This window comes from Lipotes vexillifer, unplaced genomic scaffold (genome assembly GCF_000442215.2).
Source record: "Lipotes vexillifer unplaced genomic scaffold, Lipotes_vexillifer_v1.1 scaffold293, whole genome shotgun sequence".
Taxonomy (NCBI): Eukaryota; Metazoa; Chordata; class Mammalia; order Artiodactyla; family Lipotidae; genus Lipotes; species Lipotes vexillifer.
The window spans coordinates 740,401-756,298 of NW_006782084.1; the positions used below are offsets into that span (position 1 = coordinate 740,401).

General features: G+C 37.5%; 1 protein-coding gene across 3 annotated transcripts in view; it reads left to right on the forward strand.

The window, feature by feature from the left end:
- Nucleotides 1-15,898, forward strand: part of LOC103082940 (CD302 antigen) — a 128,993-nt gene that overhangs the window by 43,157 nt on the left and 69,938 nt on the right. For all 3 annotated transcript variants that reach the window (XM_007454979.1, XM_007454980.1, XM_007454981.1), the window contains exons 16-24: nt 1-40; nt 2,467-2,581; nt 6,397-6,432; nt 6,827-7,002; nt 7,674-7,741; nt 8,023-8,102; nt 8,916-9,055; nt 11,100-11,205; nt 11,431-11,591. In XM_007454979.1, coding sequence (XP_007455041.1) covers nt 1-40; nt 2,467-2,581; nt 6,397-6,432; nt 6,827-7,002; nt 7,674-7,741; nt 8,023-8,102; nt 8,916-9,055; nt 11,100-11,205; nt 11,431-11,591 — 922 coding nt within the window. The remainder of the gene's footprint in view (nt 41-2,466; nt 2,582-6,396; nt 6,433-6,826; nt 7,003-7,673; nt 7,742-8,022; nt 8,103-8,915; nt 9,056-11,099; nt 11,206-11,430; nt 11,592-15,898) is intronic.

The window sequence follows — 15,898 nt, forward strand, 5'->3', positions numbered from 1 at the left end:
TCAGCAGGATTATGATATCAGAGACTGTGCTGCTGTCAAGGTCAGTACAATGCTGGAAAATCTGCATATTTAAAAAATAAATCTGGCAGTATGTGCAGTCAGGCAACAGATCCATGAAGTGCCGTTTGCATGTGGAGCATGATATTAGGTGCAATGGGAAGTTAGAAGTACACCCATGGCCCAGCCCTCAAGCAACCTAACTGACACTTAATTTGAGAAGATAAAATTCATATTCAAGAAGGACGACTCTTGTTACTATGCAGTAATAAGCTCCAAATGAGTGGGCTGAGGAGGGCTAATGAAACTCAGAAGAGGAAGTGATTTCTATTGCCTATTTCCAGAAAGAGGTGGGACCTCAATTGGACCTTTAAGGATAGATAGAGTTTGTACAGGTAGGATAGGGTAAGGCATAAAAGAAAGTGGGAGTGGAAGGGAGAGGCTAAGGCAGTGAGGGGAGCAATGCAGACTAAGAACTTTTAGTTGGTGCTGTGGTTGAAAACAAAGGTGGGAAGTTAGACCGATGCCAGGTTAAGGAGTTTGTGCATTTTTTTGGTAGGCAACAGAGCATGATTAACGGTTTTTGTCAAGAACTACAGAGGGTGTGAGAAGATTCATCTTGAGACAGATTTCAAGATGCAAAAGATAGGACCAGAAGACATGGAAGACCAGTTAGACCTCTTCCTTTGCAGACTTCATTTGTTTATTCGTTCCATAAGTAGTATGTCCAAGCAGTCTGTGATGCTCTGGGGGGTCAACAATGACAAGATATAAAACAGTTGTTGTCTTCACAGAACTTACAGTCTCGTAGGAGGTAAAGACAAGTAAAAGAGCAATTACAAGGGCTATGACAGACAAAGTGTAAGTTTTATGCAAGAACAAGAGTGTTCCAGGAGAGTAACAATGACGGTGATGATGGTTATGATACAGAAGCTAACACTTGTTGACTCATGAGCCAGGCACAGTCATGTCACATATATTATCTCACTAAATACTTAAGCAACCTTGTCAGATAGGTACTGTTACTGTATCCATCTCACGGGGAAGAAATGTGAGCTCTGAGTAACTTACATGATTACAGAACTGAAATTTAAACCCAGGTGTATGGGTCTACTATGCTATGTATGGCATTTACAGAAACAGTCAGAAGGGGTATTTGTTTATGGAGAAAATAGTAGTACATTTTAGTTTAACTGATGTTTTGAATCCAGGCTTGCAGTAAGAAATATGCTGTAGTAAGTTAGAATAAAGAAACTGGAGTTGAAGGAAAATGTTCATTAAAGAAAGAGTTCTCTAGTGGCCTAGTGGTTAGGATTCCAGGCTTTTACTGCCAGGGCCCAGGCTCAGTCCCTGGTCAGGGAACTGAGATCGCACAAGCCACGCAGCGTGGCCAAAAAAAGAAAAAAAAAAAATCGCAAAGGGCCAGGAAGTGGATTTGGGGTGATTACCAACATTTTATAAAATGGAAGAGGATGAGGAGGGAGGAGACATCTAGAAAATATCTTTGCTATGTAAGCCCAAGAAAGAGATTCAGGAAGGTGATTGACCAGAAATGTTGCACGAAGGTTGAGACCAAGTACTGAGAAGGCCATTGCAAAGCATCATTTCAAAGTAACTGTTTTAGTAAAACACTCTGTAGCATCATACTGTTTTTATAGAATTCCCAGTTTAACACATGAAAGAATGAAAACTTAATAGAAGTTTGTGAAGTTTCCAGAACACTGATGCAATAAACTACATTCTGTGTAAGTTGTGTCCCTATGTGTGAAAAGATTGGAAGAACCTACCAAAAAAACTAAACAGAAGAGACACTGATCAGTAACAAGGCCAGCTAGGGCAGTGTCTGGAAGGAGAATCTTACCTCACCTGCCACCTTCTAACCCTCCAGAATGTTGCCCTTAAGAGATAGCAGTCCAAAAACTGATGGATGCTCCTACCAGGTCCTGTCCTCCCCTTTCCTTTCCCTGTTGCTTGCTGCCTGGAATTTGTAGAGAGCCATCTTAGACCACACAGAGGAGGGCAGTATCCCAGAAACACAAAGCAATGCCAAAGGTGGAACTTGGGCCCCTGATGCCAGACTCTTATGTCACTTTTCACAGATCTGCTATGATCACAGGCTGGTGTTTGGAAACCACTGAACCAAATATTCTTTTCTAGCTTGATCTTTCCAAAATTTAAAGTTGCAAGATTCTACAATTTCATATCAACAAAAAACAGAAAAAAAACCCCAGTAATTTGCATTTTGGACATAAACATGACCCTATGCTATATTTTCTTTATCAGTCCCTTTGAAGGCTCTTGCTTAGACTGTTACTGCTTAAACACTGCATTCTTTCATGTGTTCATTCATAAACATATATCCTAGGTGCTAGAGCTAAAGCAGAGTTAAAGACCATAGGGCTTACAGTTTAGTGTTGTATAAGGGCTGCATCAACTTGAAAATATTCTACAATCCTCTTCCTCCTTTAGGTCATTAATAGGCCATGGCGAAGAAGGTGGCATTTCTATGATGACAGAGAATTTATTTATTTAAGGCCTTTTGCTTGTGATACAAAACTTGAATGGATGTGCCAGATTCCAAAAGGTAAATGTAGTTATTCCTTTTCACAGTCTTCTCATGTGAACTTGTGAATGCTGAGCCAAAGTACCTAAAAGGGCATTTTAGTGTATAATTATAATTTTAAAAGCCTTTGACACTACAGTTAATATATTAAGCTCCATCCTGCCTGACTCCTACCCCTAGTAAAATGCTGCCTTATTGAAAGGCAGCATTCCTCTTTTGTCATGAAAGAATTTGTATAGGAGATAAAATTTAAGGCTAATTTAAGGAGATTAGGTCTTGGAATGAAGGGTTATTTCAAGTGAAAGGAGAGACGAAGTAGAGGGAATCATTTTCATTTTTATTTTGTTGCAAAATGAAGGACGAAATGAAGACAGACTTGGGAAGAATGAAGCAAAAGTCAGGAAATCAAATGTGGGCAGGTCCCAAATCTAAATTTTACAATTTAGAAACAGTTTTCAGTGAGCTCAAAATTACTAATAGTTTATCTCATTCAAATTCAGGAAACTGGGCTTCCCTGGTGGCGCAGTGGTTGAGAGTCCGCCTGCCGATGCAGGAGACACGGGTTCATGCCCCGGTCCGGGAAGATCCCACATGCCGCGGAGCGGCTAGGCCCGTGAGCCATGGCCACTGAGCCTGCGCGTCCAGAGCCTGTGCTCCGCAACATGAGAAGCCACAACAGTGAGAGGCTCACGTACCACAAAAAAAAAAAAAAAGAAAAGAAAAGAAAAAATAAATTCAGGAAACCAGTTAGCTTGATAGTAGAGCCTTTTGTAACAAAAAAGAGAGAAAGGATAATAAATAGATATCCTTTTACTTCACTTTTTAGTAGGAAAATGTCAAGGATATATTACAGAAAATGTTAAGAAGATTTTAACTCCCAAATTATTTTTAAGCAGATATTAGATACGTTAAATTCATTAATATAATGGTAAATGCACAGAAAGTTCCAAAATGAATTTCTGAACTGAATGTAAACAGATCATTGAAACTAAAGGGAATTCCTCGTATAAGTTCTCAAAAACCCAAAGATTATCTCATGGAACTGCCCATTAGAAGATTGTTCTTCTTTCCTAAACAAGGCTACCATCTTGCCTTTAAAAGAGCTTCAGATGCAACATCCAGTGCAGTAACTGGCAAGTCTCTTTCACAGGGCAAACTGGGGGGTCATTAATAAAAGGGGAGTTGTGTGTGTGTGTGTGTGTTGATGGGGTTTTTCTTTTTTGTGTGTGTGGAATTTATTTTTATTTATTTATTTATATAAATTTATTTATTTATTTTTGGCTGCGTTGGGTCTTTGGTGCTGCATGTGGGCTTTCTCTAGTTGCAGTGAGCGGGGACTGTTCTTCACTGCAGTGTGTGGGCTTCTCATTGCGGTGGCTTCTCTTGTTGTGGATCATGGACTCTAGGTGCGCAGGCTTCAGTAGTTGTCACGGGCTCAGTAGTTGTGGCTCATGGGCTCTAGGGCACAGGCTCAGTAGTTGTGGCGCGTGGGCTTAGCTGCTCTGCGGCGTGTGGGATCTTCCCAGACCAGGGCTTGAACCCGTGTCCCCTGCATTGGCAGGCGGATTGTGAACCACTGCGCCACCAGGGAAGTCCCTGATGGGGGTTTTCTAAAGGAGAAATTATACCTGAGTTAGTCCTGATTATTGATTAAACCTGAAAGAAGAAAAAAGGAAAACCAGCTTGGATACCTTTCAAACAAGTGGTGAAGTAACTAATATATAATTAACTTGGACAATATCTCTGTCTTGAAGCATTAGTTGTGACACTCCTATTATTCTTTGGTATTTGGCATGCCACAGAGAGTGTCACTGCTCCCTCCAAAGTATGCTGTCACTGGTAGCTGTTCCCCTGCCTCATGTTTGAGTACTGAGGCAGACCCTAGAGCATACACCAGGAAAACCTTAGAAATGACAAACCAGTAACCACAGGAAATATTATGAAGAACATATGGTTTTCTTTTTTCTTTTTAATGTATTTGTTATTTTAAACAAAAGAGAAGGGAATTAACTACCTTAGCAAACATAAATCAGGTAACCAAATAAATAAATCTTTTAAATAATTGCACCCCTGCTGTCTCCAATACAGAAACAAAATTAAAAACTAAAGAACTTCCTGCCTCAGCCTATTTGCAGTCATTTGAAGCAATCAGTGATGGTTTGATCCAGGGTTTAAATGTTACATTAACTCCCCTTTGACAGTCCCTAAATTTCTGAGTTACAATGTGTCACATTCACTGGTTGGATATTTTCTTGGCTATTAGGACAGCCAAAGCCTGCTCAACTGGACACTTCTGTATTAATCTGTGTTTTCTGCTTTTCTTAAAGCAGTTTACCTCTTCAATAGCCCAAATCACCAAACCTTTTCTCTAGCTCTTGCCTTTTTATTACCGCATACAGCTGGTTCTAATTAGTCCCCTCCTCTCTAAAAGGGATATTTTGACAACCTAATTTTTTTTAATTATCATAATCACTATGGATATATATACTTTTTAAATATTCCTTTTTAGTTGCGAAAACAGTAGCAAAAATAAGGTTCATAAAAGTGTTTTTAGGAAAATGACCTATAAACACAACTTTTTAATATTGTGTTTCTTGATACCTTGTACACACACACACATGTTTGTAATTCTGTGTAAAAAGGCACCTTTTATTTTGCTTTTCTCACTAATTTAAAGAAATTTAAAGGTTAGCCATAGCTTTCCCCCAACATACAAATGAACAGAATTCTTTGACAAGATTACAAACTAGAAACTATGTCTATTTTTTTTAACTGATTTACAGCATTGTTAATGGAAATTATCCAACATACAGAGGACTGAGTTAGAGAGAAAAACCACAGATGCTGGATATATAGGCAGTCCTCGGAGTAGGGTCCTCTCGTGCCTTGGCCCTGATACAATAGCAAAATTAAGAACAGCTATTTTACCCTGTAATTTCTAAAATTCCTCAGATTATGTCTTTGGCTTGAAGCCAGTGTGACCTATGACCAGAATAAAAAGGGAGGGGAAAGCAGCTAGCATCCTGAGAGGAACTGTTCTGTGCCTGGCCCTGTGCGGGGTGCTTGCATAGGGGTGATCTTATATGATCTTTACACTGTCTTTGTGAGTTAGGTAGGAGAGTTTCATTTTTATAGAATAGAAAGTTGGGGCTCAGGGAGTTAAAGAACTGATCCCAAGTAGCACAGCAGCAAAGAGTCTGAGGGCATTTAGGCACTGACTCACCCAACTTCAAAGACCATAATTCTTTGTACGGCACCATATTTCCTGCTGGGTGAATTTTATTATTTTCTTCCCAGTTTTGTCTCTCATTTTCCCAGAAGTTTCAGTACTGGATCACTGAACATTTTTTTCCAAGCATCTCTTGGGAGGCAATAAACTCTACCAACCTAGGTGTATTCAAATTGCATTAGATGGAGACGTGGTTCCTGAATAACCTCATCCTACAGTGATGATTATCTTGGTGCATATTCCTTAGTGCTTCTATGTAATGTATACAATGTATTCATTTACTTATTTGTACTTTCTAATTATTATCTATATTTTATCCATCTAGTCTTCCTTTGTGACTTCTGTGATGTAAGGTAGAGAACTGCTAGTAATGCTGTATTAATATTGAATAAATCTGCCTTTTTGGTTGCCACAAAAACAGCTTTAGTGTGGGCCCCACAAAATTCAGTGTTATGAAGTGATCATAACATGAAAGGAGATAGTTTGGCCAGAAATGGACAAATCTCAGCCATACTGCAAGTCCTCTTGAGTTAGACTAAAGGCACTTATTAGTACGCCGTGGTCTGTAATTGGATACTAAACTTAAACCATTTGCTTTCTTATACAGGTCGTACTCCAAAAATGCCAGACTGGTACAATCCAGGTGAGTTAAGAAAACTAAAATTTATCCAAAGCTGCTTTTACCTTTTCAGTGACGTATTTAGTTAATTATTTAAGCCCAGGCCTAAGTGCCAGCTTCTTCTCTGTCATGTCTTCAAATGAGATGAGGTATCTCCATGCAGGGAAGGTGATTAGCTGGTGTGGGGTGAGACTCTGAGGCTGGATTTATCCTTCTCTGTGAGAACAGGAGGGTAACAGAGTCACTCCCTGGCTCAGGAATCCTTGGTTGGATCCTTCCAGGCAGCACTGCCCTGGCCAAAGAGAGCCAGTAATCTAAATGGATTATTATTTATAAATAGTTTTGAAAAATAATCCATGCTGAGAGGGTGCAGTTTGGTTTATGCAGTCATAATTGTGCTATTTTTCTTCTTCTTTAGAGCGTGCTGGAATTCATGGACCTCCAGTTGTGATAGAAGGGAGTGAATATTGGTTTGTTGCTGATCCCCGTTTAAACTATGAAGAAGCCGTCCTGTATTGTGCTAGCAATCACAGCTCTCTGGCTAGTTTAACATCTTTTGCAGGACTAAGAGCCATCAAAAACAAAATAGCAAATGTAATTTAAAAGAACGTATTTTTTAATATTTTCTTATTTTTACCTTTATTCTGTTACAAAAATTTCAAAAATCTACAAAAGTTAAATGTTCCTCTCAAGTAAAATTTGCCTAACAACATATAAGTTCATCACTTCATGTTAGAAAAGTTGAAAAGAATTGCTTAATGTTTTTAAACATTCAAGATTAATTATTAATGTCAGTTGGTAAGATGAGCTTCAATAGATAATATGAATCAGTCTAATTCCTTGTCACGTTTTTTACTAAAAGTTAACTTGGTAGTTAACTTGAGATTCTGTTTCTAATAATAACTAACTTTGCAAAATAGTTTTTTGGAGGAAAAATAATTTGTATATTTTAAAATTTATAACTAGTAGCAATAGGATACTATATGTCCAATTAATATATGCCCATAATTACAGTGACCATATTTTCCGTATGCAAAATAGGGCCTGTGAATATAAAAAGAGTTTCTCAACTACTTTTTTTGGTGAAAGGACCTGGTTTATGTGATTTAGAGACCAAAGTAATGAATATCTGGAAATTATAGTGGTTTGTGGTTATGATGGGCCAGGGTATTAAATCAAAACTCTTCTAGAAAAGTCAGCACATATAAGGATGGGTGTTTAGTTGTTTTTTGTTTTGTTTTGTTTTTGTGGGGTTTTTTTTTCAGATATCTGGTGATGAGGAGAAATGGTGGGTGAGAACTACTGACCAGCTAATAGAACGTCATTTTATGAGGTATGTGACATCCTTGGTGGTGCCTTTGTAAAGTTATCGTTTAAAAGAAGCAGTCCCAAATCCCTTTTTACTAAATGGAGTACTGTTTATAATTAGTTTTGAACATTAATCCATAAACTACCTAGACTAGAGAAACCAAATCCTTTAGCAAATGAGCATCAAGGAAAAGTAGTATAAAATAATGGCCTAACATTAAATTTAGAATTAAAATTACTTCAGTAAAAAACAGAATGGAACATGTAACTACATTATGAGCTGACACATCTCTCATTTTCTTTCAGCTCACGACATCCATTTCATCACTTTCCTATAACATTTGGAGAGGAATGCTTTTACCTCTCTGCCAAGACTTGGTTTAGCGGTAAGGTTAATTCCAAATCCTTTAACGTTAATTATGTAATATGTGAACTTCAGGTTCAATTACTAGCTTAATCTTGCTTTCCTTTTGATTATATGTTTGGTAGCTTCGTCATATTCTGATTTATTGCTGATGACAGTAGATCAAGTTCCAAATGCAAATAAAGGTGCTTTTCACTGGGAATATTTTGACTTCCTTTATCCTAAAGCAGTTACTTAGAAATAAACTGACCACTTTCATAACCAATAAGGATATAGACAAATTCACAAAGGTGAACAGGCAGCAATTCTAAAGTATAGTTTAGGTCCCTTTCCCCCCCATTAGCCTTCTTCAACTCTATTTCCTGCCATCAGGAACCATAGTAACTGTGTGTGTACCAAGTATGTTCATTTTTTTTTTTTTTTTTTTTGCGGTACGCGGGCCTCTCACTGTTGTGGCCTCTCCCGTTGCGGAGCACAGGCTCCGGACGCACAGGCTCAGCGGCCATGGCTCACGGGCCTAGCCGCTCCGCGGCATGCGGGATCCTCCCGGACCGGGGCACGAACCCACGTCCCCTGCATCGGCAGGCCGACTCTCAACCACTGCGCCACCAGGGAAGCCCCCAAGTATGTTCATTTTTATAGGCAACATTTGTATGCCACAACTTACTGATATGAGTAATAACAATAGAAGACAAAAATAGCTAGGGAAGAAAAGGAATATATTTTAACCATTTGGGAAAGATTGATTTAAGCAGACTTTCTTTACTACTGGATGGTTTTAAAATGTGCTGAATGGAAAATTGTCACCACAGTAATCCTGCTTTTCATTTCTCAGACTTAAGTAAACCAGCAGACTGCAGTACCAAGTTGCCCTTCGTCTGTGAAAAATACAATGTATCTTCATTAGAGAAATATAGTCCAGATTCTGCCGCTAAAATACAGTGCTCTGGGGATTGGATTACTTTTCAGAATAAGGTAAAAAGAGAATTGCTACGTTGTGCAAATGATGATTGCTTTCATGATGGTCATATGGCCTGTGGCAGAATGGCATCCCACCAAGTAACTTCACTAAGATAGACTCTGCATATTTCAGTATCTCACCTGATTCTCTACATTTTCAGAAACCAAGTTAACTCTCAAGTTAATCACGCGTACAGGTCTTTCAGAGTACTGTGTTCCTGTTCTGTTGCTACTGACACTTAAACTGCCAAAGTTGATCTTTCAGTGAATAGTAATATATTGACTAGTCAGGACTATCTCTTTGGCATGTAGGAAACTGGCTTAATTTCTGGCTGATAAATTTTCCCCCTTAAGGAAGACATCCAAGCAGCATTTACCAATCAAATTAGACCAGCATTTCCCAAACTACTTTTTGGGAATATACACATAAGCTAACAGAATGTTAATCATTGATGTTGCTTCCAGAGCAGGGTTCACGATTAAATAGCTTTGGGAAATGCCACATTCTATATTTGCTTCCTTGAGATGCACAATTCATATTGGTGTATGTATCTCTTAGGAAATGCATTTGGCTGCTAAAAAGAGAGATTACTATAGTATGCTAAAACATTTATTCTCTCAGATAAAAGAAGTTTGAAGATAAGCAGGCTGGGGTTGGTATGAAAGCTCTGTGGTCTTCAAAACCAGGCTTCCTTTGTCTTTCTGCTCTGCCATCCTTAACTTATGGCTTCCAAGCTCAAGTTCAGGGTGTTCTCTCTAGAGTCTTTTCTAGAAGCCACCCAGTGACTTTATATTTCTCTGGCCATTCCAGTCTGTAAGGAGGATGGAAAAAAAAAAAAACATTTTATAGCATGTTTCAAGGAACACAATTTGAGACATGCTACTCCACACTAACATGATCATAATATCAAGAAGAAAATGGAAGAGATGTGTCTGACAGCTGAAAGCATCTGTAGTAAAGTTAAAATATTAGGGATATATTTTGACTTTAAAATTTGCACAATCTTTTTCCCCCCCAAAGTACTAGATTAATTTACATAGTTGATGTAAATTTATGTTTTTTTGTTTGTTTTTATTGAAGTATAGTTGAATGAAAATATATTAGTTTCAGGTGTACAACATAGTGATCTGATATTTCTATAGATTACACACCATACAAAGTTATTATAAAATTACTGACTATATTCCCTTTGCTATGCATTACATCCCTGTGACTTATTTATTTTATAACTGTGAGTTTGTATCTCTTAATCCCCTTCACCCCATTAAAATATTCTGTCAAGAGACAGGGGCATGATTTCTTTAAAAATGTGGTTTTTTAATATAAGGTAATGATGAAGAATACATATTTGAAACCAAATGGAGCAGAGTCTAAATGCTGACCATACCATGCTATGGCTATTTCACTTATGGGTAAAGTTACTTAATGTCCTTGTGCCTCAGTTTTCCCATTTGTTGTGAGAATTAAATGAGATAATACTGTGCAAAGTGTTTCAGGAAGGAAGCACTCAATAAATGGGAGATTTTTTTAAAAAGTAGCTCAAGGACTACTCTTCAGTTGCTTAAATTAAGTGTGGAGTTGCATTCTTGGGACTTCCCTGGTGGTCCAGTGGTAAAGAATCCACCTTACGATTCAGGTGACATGGGTTCACTCCCTTGTCAGGGAACTCAGATCCCACATGCCACAGGGGCAACTGAGCCCGCGCGCCACAACTACTGAGCCCACGTGCCTCAACTAGAGCCCATGTGCCACAAACTACAGAGCCCACGCACCCTGGAGCCCACACGACACAGCTGGAGAGAAGCCTGAGTGCCGCAACGAAGAGCCCGCGTGCCGCAACTAAGACCCGACACAGCCAAAAATAAGAAATAAAATAAATAATAAATAAATCTTTCAAAAACAAAGAGTGTAGATCTGCATTCTTTTGGTACTACTTTGTGAGTGTCTGTATCTCACAAACAGAAAATTAGCAGCCTTCTAAAAGATGAGACATTTTCTTCCTATGTGAGCTTTCCCATGTGTGGAATCTTATACTTCATATGTGTTATTTGTTTGCAGTGCTTTTTAAGGATCAAACCTAGGTCTCTTACATTTTCTGAAGCCAGCGATGTTTGTCACACCTATGGTGGAACCCTTCCTTCAGTGCTGAGCCAGAGAGAGCAAGGTAGCAGAATTGTTTCGTAAACATGTTTTATTCTGATCTGGAGGCCTTGTTTGTGTTGGGAGGCTGTGGGGAATTAACACATACAAAGAATCTTACTAAATTACTTTTTACAGAGTAGGTGAAAGATTATCCTGGTAGTTAGATAAGCAAGAGGTATTCATTGACATTTTTAGTATATCTTTAATTTGAATAAGTCAAATTTTTTTTTTTAAATCTTTCTGACAGATTTTATTACATCCTTGCTTCCGGATATGGAAGCTACTTTATGGATTGGTTTGCGCTGGACTGCCTATGAGAAGATAAACAAATGGATGGATAACAGAGAACTGACATACAGTAACTTTCACCCATTATTGGTTGGTCGGAGGCTGAGAATACCAACAAATGTAAGGTTGTTTTTTTTTAATCAGTAAACTATGTAGCTCTATGAAATACCTGAGTCTTCCACAAATTATTGGATTAAGAACAAGGGCCTATTTCATGAGTCGACTTATATGAAACGTCCAAATAGGCAAGTCTATAAAGATAGAAAGTAGATTACTGGTTGCCAGAGGCTAAGAGGCTAGAAGAATTGGTGGTGATGGCCTAAAGCATATGGGATTTCTTTCTGGGGTGGTGAAAATGTTCTAAAATTGATTAGGGGTGATGGTTGCACAACTCTGTGAATATACTAAAAACTATAGAATATATGCTTTAAATGAATGAATTATACCATCTATGAATTATATCAATAATGCTGTCACAAGAAGAATAAGAAAGAGCTTCCACAGCCTTCACGTAGATGCCCTAGTTTTTCCTAGTAGTATCAGATTCCATAGCACTTATTTCATAACCATGTAAAACCATCAATAGTGAGTTGCAAATAAAAGCTAATATAAATGCTTTACTTATCATCTTGGAATTTGGAGCTGTCAGCCTCAGTCTCCTGAGGTTAAAAAGTACAAAATCTGTGGTTAGTGATCATTTTCCCCTAAGATCTAAATGTAAAGAAGCTATAGAATGGAAGAAGGCATTATATTAACAGTAGTTACCCTGTACCATGATATTGCTGCCCACTGCTTCTGTCTTCCTTCTTTACTGGATACAAACCACCTTTTGCACAAAAGGCAAAGATTAAGAGATTCACTTTAAAGTTGAATTCCAAAAGTACATCCTAGACAACATCAACTGATATTCTTGATGCAATGGAACTTTGCTCAACATTGATGTTAGTGGCAAAGGGAACTCTGCAACATGTGTAATTATGTACAAAGTAAATATCAAAATAATGCTTGGTTATTGTAGAACATTTGGAAGTTACAGAAGAGTAAACAAAATAAAGAAAAATATCAATCCTTATCCTGCTTATACTTAGGCTGGTAGCTTTTAAACTTTTAACTCATGACCCATAGTAAGAAATAAATTTAAATTACCATTCAGCACATAGATATAAATATAATATTGGGACTTCCCTGGTGGCACAGTGGTTGGGAGTCCGCCTGCCAATGCAGGGGACACGGGTTCGACCCTGGTCTGGGAAGATCCCACATGCTGCGGAGCAACTGAGCCTGTGCTCCACAGCTGCTGAGCCTGTGCTCTGGAGCCCGCGAGCCACGACTACTGAGCCCGCATGCCAAAACTACTGAAGCCCGCATGGCTAGAGCCCGTGCTCTGCAGCAGGAGAGGCCACCGCAATGAGAAGCCCACGCACCCCAGCGAAAAGTAGTCCCCCCCTCACCGTAACTATAGAAAGCCCACACGCAGCAACGAAGCCCCAATGCAGTCAAAAGTAAATAAATAAATATTAAAAAATATATATATGTATATAATATTGAATTGAAACAAAAGTTTCAGGAAATAATACTTACCCTTAGAGCTTATATTTCTTTCTGTTTCTATTCTATTCTACTCTAGTCTGATCTAGTCTGGTCTAGTCAACCTATTCTCTGTGTTCTATCCTATTCTATTTCATTATCACAAATAAGAATCAAGATCCACTGAACTGATTTCATGAACTACTAAATAAGTCTCAAACCATATTTGAATCCTGATCTAGGAAATCACAATGAATATTTCAGCATTTTTCTTCTAGGGCTTTTCTATACATTGTCTTCTTGACATAGATAAGATCATAGTATATATACTGTTGTATCTACTTTTCTCACTTAGTATTATATCATAAGTAGTTTCTTATGCCATTAAAAGATGTGCTTGATAAGCATTTTGATGGTTACACATATTTCTTGATAGATATACCATCATTTACCTAAACAATGCTGGGTATTTTGGCTGTTTCCAGTTTTGCATAATCCTTAATAGTGTTGCAATTAACATCTTCATGAATAATCTTTGCTGTATATTTCAGGTTACCTCCCTAAGATAGATTTAGGAAGTGATATAGCCAGATCAAAAAATACAAGTAGTTGTAAAACTCTGGTTACCAAATTGGTTTCCAGAAAGGTTTATGAGTTTATATTTTTGTCAGCAATATACTGTGATTACTTTTCTATTCATACCAGTGTATTAATAATTTCCAACATTTATTGAGCAGCTAATATGTGTCAGACACTCTGCTAATGCATCACATGCATTATTTCATTTAATCTGCACAATAGATGTGAAACAGTCTGTGCTCCTCTCCTATCTTAGAAATGTGGAGACAGAGAGAGTCATGTAACTTGCCAGAAATCATGCAGGGTATGCGTGCAGGGTTGGCATTTAAATTCAAGTCTGCAGAGTCAGCATTCTTAGCTTCTCTACTGCATTGCCTCTACTACAATGCTCTAAGGAGAATTATCTTTTAAAAATTCTTGCTAATTTGATAGTTTAAATGATATCATATTTTCATTTGTATTGCTCTGATTTCTAATGAAAACATATAAATTCAGTAATAATTTAAATTTCATCCAATGTGAATTTCTTATTCTTTGACAATTTATCAAAGCCTTCATGCATTTCTTATTGATTTTATGACTGTGTAAATATTAAGTGTGCTAACCCTGTGTTTCTTGCATTTATTGCAGATATTTTCACAGGTTTTTTTTTTCTTTAGGTCTAATACCAAAAATATTACAGAAATAAGTTTTGATTTTTTTGGTATGTGTTCAACTCTATTTCTTTTTTTCCCCTCCATTGCTTTTAGGTTAGAAAGTCCCTCATGTAAATGTTAGTTAAATGAATGCCTTTATTTTCTTCATTTTGTTTTATAGCTTGCTTTTTTGTTCTGACAGTATGATACATCCATGGTATATGGCATATGTGGTCAATGGTTACTTAATCCTTTTCCCTAATCCTGGCCAATTGTCTAGCATCATTTGTTGTATATACTTACATCTGTTAAAATCAATATAGAATGCCTTTTTTATCATATGTGAAGTGTGCATGTGTATGTATGTGTGTGTATATGAGACATATTCTTGTATAGCTCCCACACTGATCTAAATACTATAATGTTGCCATATTTCAAAAAATATAATAGGATTAGTTATCCTTTACTGTATGTCTTTTAAAAATATTTTTAGCTGTGTTTGTCTATTCTTCAAGACAAACTAGAATTATTTAGTTAATTTCCAATCTAAACAATTCAATAGAAAACTTCTGGTAAGAATTTGACAACATTTTAGGAAGAATTAACATCTTTTTATTAATTTTCCCTCAAGAATATGGTGTAACATATCTCTCCATTGATTCAAGTCTTCCTTTTAAATTCCTCAGTGAAGTTTTTAGAGAAGTTCTCTTTCTTTTTGCCATTGAGAATGGCAGCTTTTTAAAACTGTCTTACTGATATGTAGGAAATCTATTATTTGGGTATTTTTGTATATTTATTTCATAGGCATCCATCTTACTAAAAGCTCTTATTACTTCTCAGAGTTTTTCAGTAGATTTTCTTGGGTTTTCTAATTAGATAATCATAATTGGCAAATAACCATTCATGCTTCACTACATGTGGTAGGACTTCCAGAACCATGGTAAATACCAGGAGTAATAAATAACATCCTAAACTTGATCTAGACTTTAACGGGAATATCTGCAGTCTTTCATTATTATATTTGTTTTGTTTTGTTTTGTTTTGTTTTTTGCGGTACGCGGGCCTCTCACTGTCGTGGCCTCTCCCGTTGCGGAGCACAGGCTCCGGACGTGCAGGCTCAGCGGCCATGGCTCACGGGCCCAGCCACTCCGCGGCATGTGGGATCTTTCCGGACCGGGGCACGAACCCGTGTCCCCTGCATCGGCAGGCGGACTCTCAACCACTGCGCCACCAGGGAAGCCCCATTATTATATTTGATGTGGACTTTTTGTTTAAGATATATCATTTATTTAGAATTTTTATTCAGGAATAAGTAGTGGATTTTCTAAAACTTGTTTTCACCGTCTATTGAAATTGTCATACAGTTTTTCCCATTAGGCCAATGGATATGTAGTATAATACATTAACAGATGTTATAGTAAACCATTTTTATCTTCTTATCATAAAATCTAGTTGCTGAGAGTGGGTTATTATTTTACTACTGAATTAGATTTGTTAGAATTTTATTTGGGAATGTTTTCATCTCTGTTCATAGAGTTAATTTTTTTAAGCTTTTTTTTTTTCTGATCATGTCAGCTTCATAAGATGAACTGGGTAGTTTTCTGCCTTTGTGTTTTGAAATTATGACTCAGTCTGGGGAATTATCTTTCCCTGAAAGTTTGAAGGAACTGTATACAAAGCCATGTG